The sequence below is a fragment of the Melitaea cinxia genome, chromosome 20 (genome assembly GCF_905220565.1).
Source record: "Melitaea cinxia chromosome 20, ilMelCinx1.1, whole genome shotgun sequence".
In the NCBI taxonomy this organism is placed as follows: Eukaryota; Metazoa; Arthropoda; class Insecta; order Lepidoptera; family Nymphalidae; genus Melitaea; species Melitaea cinxia.
Window position 1 is genome coordinate 10769844 of NC_059413.1, and position 16092 is coordinate 10785935.

General features: G+C 30.1%; 1 protein-coding gene across 1 annotated transcript; it reads left to right on the forward strand.

Moving 5' to 3' along the window:
- The first annotated feature begins 180 nt into the window (after positions 1-180).
- LOC123663369 (fructose-bisphosphate aldolase-like) lies at positions 181-15049 on the forward strand. The gene is made up of 9 exons (XM_045598058.1): positions 181-246; positions 3466-3582; positions 3813-3904; positions 5095-5269; positions 7863-8066; positions 8767-8882; positions 9250-9349; positions 9892-10091; positions 14273-15049. Exons 2-9 carry the CDS (start codon positions 3471-3473, stop codon positions 14366-14368), a joined length of 1095 nt encoding a protein of 364 aa, XP_045454014.1. The 5' UTR covers positions 181-246; positions 3466-3470; the 3' UTR covers positions 14369-15049.
- The last annotated feature ends 1043 nt before the right edge of the window (positions 15050-16092 follow it).

Consider the following 16092-nt stretch of genomic DNA (forward strand, 5'->3'; position numbering starts at 1 on the left):
CAAAATATCAAATTATTATAAACAGAATAGCATTCAGTTAATCTTTAAAGTGCCAACTCGTGGTGCCAACATACATTGACAGATGACAGCACTTTTTGTCGGTAAAATCATATTGCCTGCTTAACGTAGATAAGAGACCTTCAAATGACCTTTTATTCGTGTCCTCTCACTGCATAATAATTTTGACAGTTCAATTTAGTACAGTCAGTTGGGGAGTGAAATAGTTCTTATAAAAATTTAAAAAAAGTAAGTGGTTTTATTTTTTATTTTATATGTTGTTTAATATTTGTTTGTCTTCAAAGATATTTAATAAAATTAATTTAATGAATTTATTCTGTAAGTTTCGTGAAAACGTGATGTAATGAACTGTAATAATTATTTTATTATTTATTAAATAATGAATTTGAAAACAACCAAAACATAATTGCTATTAGGTCCTTTTTAGTGATAATTTATATCGTGTACTGTAATTTAATAAATTACGTGTAAACTATTCGCGATTTTAACTAATTACACAATTTATTCGTGAGAGAGTTCATCGAATGAATATAATCATATTACTTATGTATTCATATTATTTCTATCAAACCGAAAGGTTTTTCTCTACAAAGTACAAAGTATGCCATATACGGTATTTTGTTTAATATATTCTTACGTTATAAAAAGCGTAATTAAATAAATGTTTAAAAAATTTTGGTACTGCTCCAAATATTATAGGTAATATATTTAAGTTCATTTCTTTAGCTAACATAAATATAACTATCATGCTCATGACGTTATTTTACATATGACCTCTGAAGGTCGCAGTCACCTTTTGAAAGAAATTCAATTTTTCTGAAACAAAATACTTAATTTTATATATAAAATGAAACATAATTGACATAAGTACATAAAAAGTAAGTCCTTTGTATCGATATATTTACAAACATCACTAAAAATACATGACATGGTACAATATGACTGACATTTTTTTTCTGAAAAGAAAATAATTTGTATTCAACCAGATACATAAGCACTAACATTAGAAAATTCCATCTTTAAACTATTATTAATTATTTGTAAGTGAAGTAACAGTGACAGTTTATTGTGGTAAGTTTATTATAAATATTATAAAAAATGTCGAGTATAAGATTATTTTTTTAGTATAATTTGTGAATTAAAAATTTTGAATAATGCCACCAAAAGGTAAAAAAGGTAAAAAGGGCCCACCCGAGTCAGGATGGATGCCTGGCTTTGGAACAAAAGGTATATTAAACTGATAGATGAAGAAATAACTTTCTAAGACTAAAAAAAAATATATATATATTTTAATAATAAACTATTCCAAAATGATGCACAGCATCTACTAGTCTATCGCTATCCTTTTCATTTTCAAGAACAAATAGCATGCGCACTTTTTCTTTAAATGGACAGACTTCAAACAGCTGCTATGCTGTGTGCCCTCTTCTATTTCATAGGATGGTTGGTTGGGACCTCTCAGACGCACACATTCACTGACAGCAATATTTCACTTATCAAAAATTTCACAACTGGAATTCGAGACTGATTTTTCACAGGCAGTCCTATACCACCGTGTTCATAATGAAATAATCTTTAATTTCATTTAATTTTATTTCAATAATCAGACCTATGATGAATAGATATACCTGTTTATACCTGGCTACCAGAGAGTTATGACCGGAAAAGAATAGGCAACCTAACGTTTGCATATTCTATGGGCTTCATTTTTGATTAGTTTAGAATTTGTCTAATAATCAAACTGGTGAAATATTAAAAAAAAAAAAAAAAACTTTTTAGTTATTAATCATATCCTGGACAGCAATTTGTTAGGCAACCCATATGCAATATATTTATTGACATAATAAATTAAATATAAAATACGTTTTAACAAATAAACATCTCGGTGAAGGTTGTTTTATATCGGGTTCGGGAGTAGGTTGTACCATACAATTTTTATTAGAGTTTTCTTTGTAATATTTATTAGGCTTACAAAAATATATTAGGTATCAAAAATGTTAGGATAGTAAATAGCCTTGATAAGTAATGGCATTCAATAATAATCATTTGTATTAAAAAACATTTATTGAAACTTTTTCATTGTCAACAACTAAATTAAGTGGTAATAATAATACTTCCTTAATTTTTTGTAACGTAATTTGTTTAAAATTAATAAAGTTAATTTGTTGTTTAAACAAACTACATAATATAAACTAGACAAACATTTTTCTTTGATAACTTTTTGACTAAATCAAAAATAGAGTTAAGTTTTAGTTCCATGTATCTGAATTTATTATTTAACGATGTTTTAATCATGTATTTAAACAGAGTAATGAAGTTTAATTATGTTAAGAAAATAATTTAAAAAAAAATCAATCATTAGATTATGATTTTTTTTTTTTTTTTGTATTATAATAATGTAAATATTGTCTAAAGTAGTCAAGTTCTCAACATGACACAAGAAGTAGTTCAGTTGAGGAATTCCTTCTTAGTAAATTGTTCTATTCTATTAGATACTACTAAGCTGTGCGCCCCGGTTTCATCCGCGTTAATTTGAGAGAAAAATGTACTAAAGTATTTTAAGCTCGCAACAAAGAATATTTTTTCCCTTTTTGTGACATTTCTTATTAATACCAGTAGATAGTGAAATTAGCAAGTTCAAACAAACAATCAAACTCTTAAGCTTTATAATATTAGTACAGATTTTTGTTAGGCTATAGCTTTCTTTCATTGATGAATATGAACACTAAGAACTGTTTTAATCATACTATCGTTTACTTCTGATGTAATAATATCTTATATGTGTTGATTGAAGTTTTAGTAAATCGATAAAGTTAATCCCATGAGTTCCAACATAAAATCATGATTAACAGCTAACCTACAATTTCTCTCAGCATTAGAAAATTCTTCTGTTATATTAGAAATCTGAAAGTTGTTCCATTTATGTTGATCGAACATTATGAGATGTGGCACAAGAAAACATCTGTTGTAAATAGATAGAAAAATATTTTTAAATTGAAAAACAACAAAAACGAAAAATGATACGAGAAGCTTATTACCAGGATATAAACTAAAAACAATAATTAAGAATTGTAAATATCAACCAATATCATTGTTTTTACAAATATATTTTGTTGAAATAACTTGATAAACTGGTTTTCGAAACGGAGGTGTGTCGGATCATGATTAATTCATGACATGCTTATTGTACACACCTACTTCTGACGTGGTCTCGTCGACACTGAACTGATTTTTTATATTGATAATAATTAAAAACACTTGCGTAAGATTTTATCAACTGTATTCTGCTGTTATGTTAATAAGTGCTTGTTTTATATTTTAAAAAATTATCTTTGAGTACCTATTTTTATTTGTTTTTTACGTCACTTGTTTAAAGAAAAATCCTTAGGGTATCATAAGTTCTTTTTGGTGTTTAACGACTACAGTGCTACTTTATTTTTCTTGCAGCCACAATGACTACATACTTCCAGTACCCCACCCCCGAAGTCCAGGAGGAGCTCAAGAAGATCGCTCAAGCGATCGTATTACCTGGAAAGGGTATTCTGGCAGCTGACGAGTCTACCGGTAAGTGAAATATTTAGCACGCGTCAAATGTTTTGACTTTTACATGTCTCAAGGTCAAAATAACGAATTGTTCTACGACTTTATGAGCGTATTAATAGATTGCAATAATGTTTATTGAATTTGATAAATTACTAGAAGTATCTACGGCAAGGTCAAATAAAAAAGAATTTGAAAAACAAATTATGTAAGTACATGTACCTACTATTTTTGTAATACTTTTTTTTACTAAGGTACTATGGGCAAGCGTCTGCAAGACATTGGCGTTGAGAACACTGAAGAAAACCGCCGCAAGTACCGCCAGCTCCTCTTCAGCTCAGACCCAGTAAGACTTTAGACTCCAGACTTTTAAAGTTTTAACAAAACTCATCAGCCAGTTAATAATTGTTTAATGGACTGTCATAGACATTGTCAAGTGCATAAAGTTAAAATTATTGTTACTTTTTTTAATTTAGTTAGAACGTATTATTCTTCAAAGAATCGTAAAAGCGGAATTAGTCCAACCGGTCTCGAGTTTTGCGCTTAGCGCCATATTTCGTGATTAATTTTAATTTATATGGGTATTTAGTCAAAAAAACAGCTTACTAATATTTATAATATAATATTATTGTTACTTATCAATCGGCATATCGATGGTCACTACCATTATTTGCCGACAATAATTTGTAAAAGTAATATTTCTATAGCATTGTTATTTAACATTATATTAATGCGGAAAAAATAGTTAAATAAAAAAAATACTAATTTGATTTTTCGTGCAAAGCGTGGCACTCAAATACGAAGTCATACAAACAGGCTTTCGAAAACCAGAAGTTGTTTGCCCAAAGCGGTGCCGACTCAATGTTATAACATTACAGAACAATAAATACTTTAAAGTTGGCTCCTTGTCTGCTAATAATAAAGTGATTGATCCATGTTAATTTTATGTTGCTACTAGCTGACTCGGCAAACATAGTCTTGTCCGCTTAACGCTATTTAAAAATAGGGGTTGGTGGTAGAAGGGTGAAAATTTAGGGTTGATGTATTTTTCAACGCCAAATCATAATAAAATAAACAATAAATAATTTATCTAAAAATTAATAAAAAATAGGAGTGGACTAACCCTTAACATTTAGGGAGATGAAAAATAGATGTTGTTCGATTCTCAGACCTACCCAATATGCACACAAAATTTCATGAAAATCGGCCAAGCCGTTTCGGAGGAGTTTACAAACACCGCGACACGAGAATTTTATAAATAAGATTCAGCAGAGAATATTATTCCCAATACTTACACTATGTATATTCATATTATATAATATTTAACTGAAGACATAACGATTTTAACGTGTCTGTGTGAGATGGTATCGATTAGATTTAAGAAATATTTTACCCGAATTAAATGTCTTGTTCATTGAATATAAGATATTAGTAACAAACTGAAACATCAACTAGGCACATTTCAAAATTTGTCATTGCGGAAATCGCACCAGAGTATTTGAAAACATACCATATTATTTTCTACTTTCCACCCAGGCTCTCTCCGAGAACATTTCTGGTGTGATCCTCTTCCACGAGACCCTCTACCAGAAGGCCGATGACGGTACCCCTCTCGTATCTTTGTTGGAGAAGCGTGGAATCATTCCCGGTATCAAGGTCGACAAGGGTGTCGTACCTCTATTCGGCTCTGAGGACGAATGCACTACCCAGGGTAAGTTTATCAGAAATTACTGTTAAACAGTTTTCAATTCTTTATATTCTTTTAATAATTGTTCAATAGTTATGAGTAGAATGATAATTATTATAAAATGTTTGTATAACTTCAGCGTTTATTTTGTTACAATAGCTTGACTTAACTTTTGCTCTTTTTTGGTCCTTGGGATCTTGTACTGTATTAGTCACTAGACGTGCTCCGCGGTTTCGCCCACGTTAATTTAAGAAAAAAGAGGTACTAAAATAATATATAGTCTATAGCCTTCCTCGAAAATGGGTTATCTAACACTGAAAGAATTTTTCAAAGCGGACCAAACAAACTAACAAACTCTTCAGATTTTTTTATTAGTATCTAGATGACACGGTGCTACAGTTATGATCCAATAGTAGAACCCATGAGGCTGAAGTATTTTATCTGAAAGCTACATAGAAAAATTATGTGCGTACAAAGTCATATGTCAGAAGTGAAACTTTTTGGGAAACTAAATGAAAAAAATAATAATAAAAAAACGAATTGAAAAAAAAAACAAAGCCAACGTCACGCGGTGTTCCCAGGCGGTCACCCCATCCAAGTACTTGACTCGTGACGCCGTGACGCGTTTGATCTGTAAAAATTTTACTCCTCGTGCGCCTTAAGAAGTTTCACTTCAAAAATTACTTATATTATAGCATATCCAATCATGTTATAATAACTTTCAATTCCTGAACAACCGTTGGAATATAACTTATCGACAAATCGGAATACACCTGAAAGCAATTAGCAAGCGTTAAATTGAAATTTTCTAAACATTATATTTAAATATTTCTTCTGAAAATTTGAACGAATTACATTCCTTTCAAAACAAGTGTAATATAAATGGAAATACTTAAATACAATTTTAAGATACCAATTTTATAAAATAGCGTAATACCAGAGGTCTACTTTCAAACACTGTAGTACCTACGTGGAATTATGGAAAGTTGGCTTGACTAGTTTTGATATTTACTTCCTGAACTGTGACTTGAGCGTTGTACAACATTTTTCTTATAAAGACAACAATATAATTGTGTAACATTTATATATCAGAGTTCGGCTGTGATCATTTGCTCAACATGACAAAAGTAGTCGAAAATTTAAATCGAATGGAATAAACTTTTCCTTCAGTACACCATACTATATTAACTTTATAATTAGAAATAAGAAACTGAGAAATCTGCTACAATTTTGTATAATATTACATTATTTAAAAGTACAATGTTCATATGTATCATTACTAAGTATTGATATTAATTTCACAGTGATGGTGAGATATTTTCTTATTTTGTATTGAGGGGTCTGTCGTTTAATCTCTCAGATAACGATGTCAAAGTACTATTTGTGTATGATTATTTAATTGTGGTAGGTAAACATGTTCTTGATAAGGTCAAGGAGAGAAAAACAAAATAAGTTTTCAATTTCTTATACACCTATTTTGATAACCTTACCAATCTTAATTATGATTTAATAGGACAGGTATATTTCAAAATCTCCGTAAAAATCAATTTTAATTTTGTTTTAATTTAAATTGTAGTCAGCTACAAGAACTACTTTTTTGTCTTTAGGTATATGGACCTAGTGTGTTATATGAATATCTCTATTATAACTTCTGGATTCTCCAATCCAAATATAATTTAGTTTAATAGTTCAGTTATGTTTAAATTTTAAATATAAATGCATATTTTATATTTAGAACCCTTTTAAAGATTGTTCTCTGAGTACTTATGTCTTTAGATTTTTTTTTTTTTTTTTTTTTTTTCATTAGGAAACCAACGAAATCAATGCGACATTCATACACAACATAACACTAACACATATTCAAACAAGTTTCCACTGATAATTTAAACAAATATACAGTTTGGAGCAAAATAAATTTGATTTCGATATAGAGTGTAGAACTAACCACATTAAAATTTGCATTTCTGATGTATGACTGTTTGTATATGTAAAGTCAACTTCCAAGGTCATAACGGTCATTCAGATGTATTATTCATTATATACAAACAAAATTATATACAAACTTTAAATATTAATTAGATTAGTGCATTTGAGTATTTATAATTATGTTTACACGTAAACGAAAAAACCGAAATTAATTACTGTGACAAGTAATATAACGTAAGTAGACGAAAAAAATTAACAAACTCACTAGTCGTCACTGCGATTTTCGAGGGTTTCCCTCGATTTATCTGGGATCCCATTATCAGATCCTGGTATCCTTATCATAGTACTACGCTTAAGATATATCCTTTCTAACAACTAAGAATTATCGAAATTGGTTCATAAACAACGAAGTTATTCTCGAACGTACATTAAAATATATATATATATATATATATATATATATATATATATATATATATATATATATATATATATATATATATATACATATACACCTCCTCCTTTTTTGAAGTCGGTTAAAAATGCAATCTGATGAAAAACTAATTACTATTAGAGTTATTAAAAAACGTATATTTTTTATCAAAATTTTATTAAAAAAAAAACATTTACTGTTGCTAATAAAAATATTCCAAAAATTACTCCTCTTTTATCGTTTGAATCTCCTTTACAGGTTTGGATGACTTAGCCCAGCGTTGTGCTCAATACAAGAAGGATGGCTGCCACTTCGCCAAGTGGCGTTGTGTGCTCAAGATCGGTCGTAACACTCCCTCCTACCAGGCCATCTTGGAGAATGCTAACGTTCTAGCTCGCTATGCTTCAATCTGCCAGAGCCAGCGTATCGTCCCCATTGTCGAACCCGAAGTACTTCCTGATGGTAAGATGGTCATCAATCCGTCATTTAAAAGCTACATAATCCAATTGTAATACCTATGTTATATTATAAAATGCCACCGACGTCAAAGTAATCAATCGCAAGTGAAAACGCTAGAGACGACTAGATAAAAATATTCTCAAATTACTAGGCTATCATGAATATCGTGAAGATTTTTGGACACGAAACCTAAAACTTCTAATAATTTTCAGTAGTCGCGGTGACCAGAAAAATTCCATATTATAAATATGAGGCAGATTTAAAGTAAAATATTTTGTTAAATTGCATCATTCACGTCAAAAAAATTGTTATTAGCTAAATATCTATTTGAAATCTTATATAAATTCAACTAAATATACAAATATAACAAGTATTCCGACTTTGTTATTTTTGTTTAATAATCATATAATGAAGGCAAATGTTGTTACGATCAGTTGTTTTAACCAGCCCCCTATAAACCGAATAATGTCATTTTATACAAAAGTTATAGGAATTTTATCGTAATTTAATGGTCTAAAGACATTTTGTTTGTTGATTCAATGGAGAAGGTTATTTTGTTTTGGTCAAATGCTTGCACCACTTGAAATCCTTGGATAATAATCGCCTTTCACAACAACTTAGATATGTACATATTTAGTTTGTTAGATAAGATAATAAATAAAATACACAAAAAAATTACGTGATTTATAACAATTCTTACTAGGTGAACATGACTTGGACCGCGCCCAGAAGGTCACCGAAACCGTATTGGCCGCCGTATACAAGGCTCTCAACGACCACCACGTCTTCCTTGAGGGTACTCTCCTCAAGCCTAACATGGTAATTCATGACTTATTATTACTAACTTTACTTTCTAAAATAAAGTATATAATTCTGTTTCAAAGCTTCTCAGACATTTTTAGAATAAGCTACAAAGTGCAAGCCAGAATGCCCAGTGGGTAAATTGTATTCATCGCTACTAAGCTATCGAACATCCCAGTTTCCAGTGTAAATTTGTCTTAAATTTGATGTGCTCAGTGTAAAGGCAATAAGTAGGAATCATGTTTTTTTGATGTTTATATTCGCGACCGTGTAATACTGAAGTAATTTTACCGTAAAGAAGAAAATGGTGTTGCCCAACAGATGACTTTCAGAAGCTAATAATACATGTAGATATAGTTACATTAAATAAAAATATAATTTCAAGGTAACCGCTGGCCAGCAATGCAAGAAGTCCTACACTCCAACGGACATCGGCCGCGCCACCGTCACCGCACTCCTTAGGACCGTACCCGCTGCTGTTCCCGGTAAATAATTCTTGTACCCTCACACATATGTTATTGAAACTAATTACATTAGCCATTGAAGCAGCAGATGTGTATATAATATAATATTTATGATATTTGTATATATAATTATTCCATTCCATATAATTAAAATCTGAATATTTTCAATAGTATAACTTGACAATTTTATAGCTTACTAGCTTAATTTGAATTAATTTATTTTGTAAGGACGTAATTTATATTTATGCACTCACAGTAAATGTGAACAAACTTTGAATGTTTTTGACTTTTTGTTTTAATATTGCTCTCTGACATTAATGTTGATTTTATTTTGTATATTTATATTGAATTTAATTTCGAATATTTATTACTGTATACTAAATGGACAATTTTTAATTTGACTTGTTTCGATTTTGACGATATTCTTAGTAATTTAGGAACACCTGTAAAAAAGTAGGCAATTATCTAGATACCGATGTTAACTTTATTAATTTTGTATTTGTTGTTGTACTACTTGTTGGTGTTGACTTATGAATAAATATAAATATAAATATTATTTCCAGGAGTAACATTCCTTTCTGGTGGACAATCCGAGGAAGAGGCTTCTGTGAACTTGAACGCCATCAACACCGTCGACCTGAAGAGGCCGTGGGCACTCACCTTCAGCTACGGTCGCGCCCTACAGGCCTCCGTACTCCGCGCTTGGGGAGGCAAACAAGAGAATGTTCTTGCTGGACAACAGGAACTTTTGAAGCGTGCTAAGGTAACATTCTATGTGATTATATATTCCTGGTACTTCGCTGACTATAAAGCAGGCTGGCCTGGTTGAAGGAAAAAAAATTATATCCGGGCTTTCATTTTAACAATATTTCGTGAGTAGGATGTATTGGTGGAGGAAATAATTTAAATGTTCGAAAAAATTAATTTATATAACAAATTACTTACCAGTTGAAGTCTATCGTTATATAGATAGTTAATGTATGGGGAAATACAACAGACATTTTCTATTTTATGCTGTCCTAGTACTCTGTAGATCTCTGTAGACTTTCATGGTTCACTAGCTCTATTTAACAACAAGTGACAACTAAGGTACCTAATGTATCTTCATTTGTTACTTTATTTCTATGGTCTCCTAGTAAATTACTACTTGGCTCGCTAGACAATTAAAATAAATTTTAAATAATCTCTGATTAGAGATAATTTTCCTGAATTTACATTAAAATTGATCAATGAAAAGGTAAGTTTAGTTAGTAAAAATGCTCCGTTTAACGCTTGAGTATAACATTGTTAATTAAATAATAGTCATTAGTTATTTGTAGGCATGCAATAAATAAGACTCGTAGTTAAATGTTGATTGAGAAGCTTTCTGTGTTTAAATTAGCATGATTTTATTTTACATAAGATTTAGTTGCGATCACTTTTTAAATATTTGTAAACAATAGTAGTCATTAACATCTCTTTGCATAATTATAACTAAACATATAAAGTTCACAATATAATCTACCTCTGGCTAAGAGATGGATTATGAATATTCTAAATTTTACATAAAATACTAGTAATACAAATTAATATACAATTATTGTACGGCTGATAACAATATTAAAAATAAAATATTACTATGAGTTTTCGACGTCTAGACTAACTAGTCGGTAGAAAACAAAATTAAAAGTGATCGTAACTAACCTTAATGTTTGCTTGTACTAAAATAATATGTACACTAATTATTTCATTTTCATTTTTTTTACTCACGCACGTGTTGCCACCACCGACGCATCGCGCAATTTACAACACTCAATTCTCGATGCTGATTCAAAATCTTCAAAATTTCAAAATTTATATGTATAATTTGTTGCCATAATTATCAATCAATACAGGCTAACGGTCTTGCCTGCCAAGGAAAATATGTAGCTGGTTCGATTCCATCTCTCGCTTCTTCAAAATCAAACTTTGTAAAATCACATGCTTATTAAAAATTTAATTTTTCCTGGATGTATGCAATATTTCGACACCAACAATTAATACTACGCCAATTCGATTTTTCGATAAGTTTGTTTTTTAATGCGAACTTGATAAAATGTGTTTTTATATGTAATAAAAAAAAATTGTGAAATTGCAATGAATAAATTAACTATTAAAGATACCGAATTTCAAATAAGTTTCTTAATTAATATAAAAGGTATCACGTTTTTCCCTTTTATAAGTCTCTATTGTAAAGTTCATTTTTAAAAGTTAGCTTAGTATAAATTGCTGGTGTCGATTTATTATATTGATATATGATTAAGTGTTATTGAATTATGGCAACTAAATAATTCGGAATTATATATTTTTATATATTTTTTTGTTTTTATTTCTCATTAATTTTATTTTAAAAACAATTTTATTGACATTGTTAATATAGCCTATTTCAATAGAATACGATGTCAATACTTTCTCCGCAAAATTACAATGATATTTGGCAAGAATTCCTTGATTGATGGACTTACGTGACCACAAATTTGCTAAAAAGTGCTTTTTGTTCTCAAAAACATGTTTTAACTTGTCAAAGTTAAAAGTCCAAAGATGTTCGTGAGGAAGATTTTGTACATTTTCTATTGAAATTACCTATTATGACTATCATTATGACTTATTAAATTTTATTGTATTGGCAACATGCATTTAGTAGCGTATTTACATGTGCACGTTACTGTTTGTGTATAACAATTTTGTGTTAATGTTGTTAACTAACATTTTTTTTTGTGTTTGTATAATAAAAATATTTTTTTTATCTTGAGTTTTTTTTTCACCCTTTAATCTTTCACTCTTAACATTTATAAAGTAGTATGTCATTGTATAACTGAAACACTGCAGTAGAAACCTTTTGTCTGTATCTATTACTTTGTTTTTCGTTTTATTTATCGTACTTATATTTTTATATTGCGTAGCAATTTAGCATTCGTTCAATAGCTGTTAACTATTTAAATATTAAATTATTAGATAATAAAAAACGAGTGTGTTTTAGACCACACGACTGAAGTAAAGCTTCTCTAATTACCCCTACAGTTAATATACGAAACTTAACTCTCTTTTTCTATCTTCACTAACTTATTCCCCCCAACTTCCGTTACCACTAACCAAAATCAATCAAGTAAATAAATAAGTAAATATTTACACAATACACACACGGTCATCTGTTCCGAAAGTAAGCAACTTAATGCTTGTGTTATAAGTATAGGTAACAGCCGACTGGTATATTGCTGCATTTTTTTTCGATAAACATAAATAATAATATATAAATAAATATTTATATTACACCAAGACTCGGGGTGGGAATCGAACACGCAACCCTCGGAGCAGAAAGTAGTCACTACAAACTGCGCCAACGGGCTAGTCAAAGTAAAATTATATACATTTTATATGTATGTAATATGGTATATATACATATCCATATTCGTCCATCATTAGTGTTTTCACGTTGAGTTTGAATGACGCACCCCGTCATATGACACTAAATTAAATTAACATTAATTTAAGCGTTACGTAATCGCAATACAGTTCAATATACAATAAAGCTTGACTCCGTGACGTGACGATTGGCTGCGATTGTGCCAAACATTATTTTTAAAGATAGAAAAATATAATTTTTAGACAATAACAATTAACGTCGCAGACTCTTTTTGTCTTCCTGCGAAAAAGGCTTACGTAAATAACTGTTTGCTCGCAAACGAAAAAAAAAAAACTAACTATTATTACATCGACAAGTAATACAACGTACTTAGGTAGACGAAGAAATTGCCAAGTAAATACGCGTTATCAAATATTAATCAAAAAGTAGTCATCAAATCTCGATTTTGGGGTCAAATCGATCAAATTGGACCACAATACAAACATCTGCTTTCGATTAAACCGGAAATCATCAAAATCTCAAAACTCAAGTAAACTCAGTAAAAAGTTATGCAGTATAATATCAACGTAGGTCGATGAAATATAATAGTCTATATAGTAAAAATACACATTATTAGATATAATTCAAAAATAACTTGTCAGATCGCAATTAAATTTAAATGGGGCCACATGACATGCACCATGGCCTTTCGATTAAAAAATTATCGAAAATCTACTCAGTCGAAAATTTTGAGGTAGCTAACTTACATTAAAAAATGGTCGAATTGAAAACCTTCTCCTTTTTTGGAAATCGGTTAAAAGTAGATATAGTGGGTACATATAGTATATGTTTATGGATTTATAAATATATGAAGACCTATTATTTCACATCTTAGTCGGACACTCTTGTCAGAGTGGTCGTGACGCTGACGAGGTACACGGTAGGTTCAGTGGGCTTAAAATATTTCCGATGGCAGCTCTCCTGGCCTATTAATTACAATTTTGTTATATGCTGTTAAAATATATATAGGTAGTAGTAAGTTTAGTATAGTACCTAATAACATATAAAATAAAAGTTGATTGAAAACAAGCGACACATCGTCAAATTTGAAATGAAATGAAAAATATCGTTAACTTGAAATAAAAACAATTTCGCGCTAGGTACAGATAAAAGTACTCAAACTCTCAATAACTTCATAAAATAAACATTGTTCGATTATGAATTTTTAATTCTGTAGGTACAATAATATCTAATACTTAAAAAAAAGATTAATTTTATCTTCACATAGTAATCCACAGTTTTATTAGTATGTGCTATAAGTATTTGACATGCGCTTTTTTTAGATAAAATTTAGATATATAAGACTACTAAACATTAACAGTAAACTCTGAGTTTTATGATTTTATCGGAACTTAAAGGTTAATCGTTTTTTTTTTTTATATTTATCTTGCAAAGTAAATAAAAAAACAATTTAAGATTAATGATTAATATAAATATACTAGTATTAAGTTACAACAAAACTAAAAATGTAATAATAATGTTGCCATTTTCAAAAATTCATTATACAATATTCTTATTTCCAGGCCAATGGTAATGCGTCCCAGGGTAAATACGTCGCTGGATCCGTAACAGGTGTGGGCGCTGACGCCGGTCTTTTCGTTGCTAACCACGCATACTAAACACGTATTATACCAACACAATACAAGTGACATTACAAGTGGATTCAATAATAATTCCACTTACCCACAATAGAAATAAACATGAACTTTCAACTCATACATAAAAACAGGAATTATAATAGTTAAAAAAGTTACCAGCTATAAAAAAAAAAAAAACATACAAATAAACATATGGTTATCTATGCAAACATTTGACAGTGATAGACAAAAATGCCCGCCATTTAAAATCAGAAACTGCTGTTTGGCGCGGAAATTAAATAAAAATTGCGCCGAAGTTCATGTATTGGTGTTTTTAATATTAGTTTTTAGTAATATAACGCTAGACGTCAAATATTATTGCCAATTGGCATTCATTGCTTAGAATTTAATGATGAATTATATTTATTTTTAAATTGGAGATTAATAGATAAAAGAAATTAGGTAGTTATGAGTATTATCGTAATTTAGTATTGTCACTAGTAAATTATAATTAGACATATAGATGCTTAATGTGTCGTTGAAACAAACTTTTATTGAAAATAATAAATCATACAATAAATAATATTTTTTTAATAATCAATGTGACAGTTTTATGACTATTTATGTAAAATATTATTTAATAATATTTCTACTTTAGTTTTGTAATGTATTTTGATATTTTAAGAGTAAAATATAATAAAATAGTCGTGTTACTCACTTTACTTGTAGTTTCATTTTTGTCCTGTATATTTAATAATAATAGATTTTAGAGTGTATTGTAGCCATATTATAATCTCGTAGTTTACTGTACATTTCGTCTGAAGTAGAGGAGAACGCTAAATGAAGACTGATAAAAATGTTGACAGAGACGTACCTACCATATATCTATAGTGAAAAGTAGAGACAAGATACAAAACTAACATACTTGACTAAGGGCCTGTTCAACCGGTTGTGAATAAAGTTTATCCAGCACTTAAGTTACGAATAGACTAGCAAGAGTTAGAATAGCCTATTAGAGCCTTTTTGTTCTCGATTAATAAACTACAACTTTTAGATTAATATTTGCGAATAGAAATATCTCATAAGTATAGCGAAAAATAATGACACATCAAAAGATCCTCCGATTGCCGATATCGCTATTTGACAGATGACGCTATACAAGGATTTTTTTTTTTTCTTTTTATTTGGGAAAACAAACAGTATTACAATGGGTATCAACAACATCAGTATATATACAAAAAGTACTTATCGTAATACCGTTTACCACGGATTAAAGTTTATTTTATCTTATTTTTGTTCACCATCGCATTCTACTATCTATACGATCGATATCTCTACGAAATTGTAAATCAAAATGTTGTAGATAACCGTTCTGGTGTAGTGGTGCGAGTAATCGACTTCAACACTAACAGTTTGTGTGTTCAATTCCAGCTCGGGATGGATATTTGTATTTGTACAAAACCCCTTTCCGGTTTGGACGTCTGCCCTTGTGGGTCTCACCACCGTGCCTCGGAGAGCACGGAATGTCGTCGGTCCCGGTTGTTGTCACAAGTACCTGATAGCGATCGTTACTAATAATAGGGAATATATCCACCAACCCGCAATGGACTATCGTGGTGGATTAAGCTCAAATACTTCTACTTGGAAAAAAAGGCCAATGCCCAACAGTAGGGTGTTACAGGCTGAATGCAATCGAGACGAAACGAGTTCTAATATGCTATTCTACCTCATGCTGTTAGATATACTTTATCTGCAAGTGATGGAAC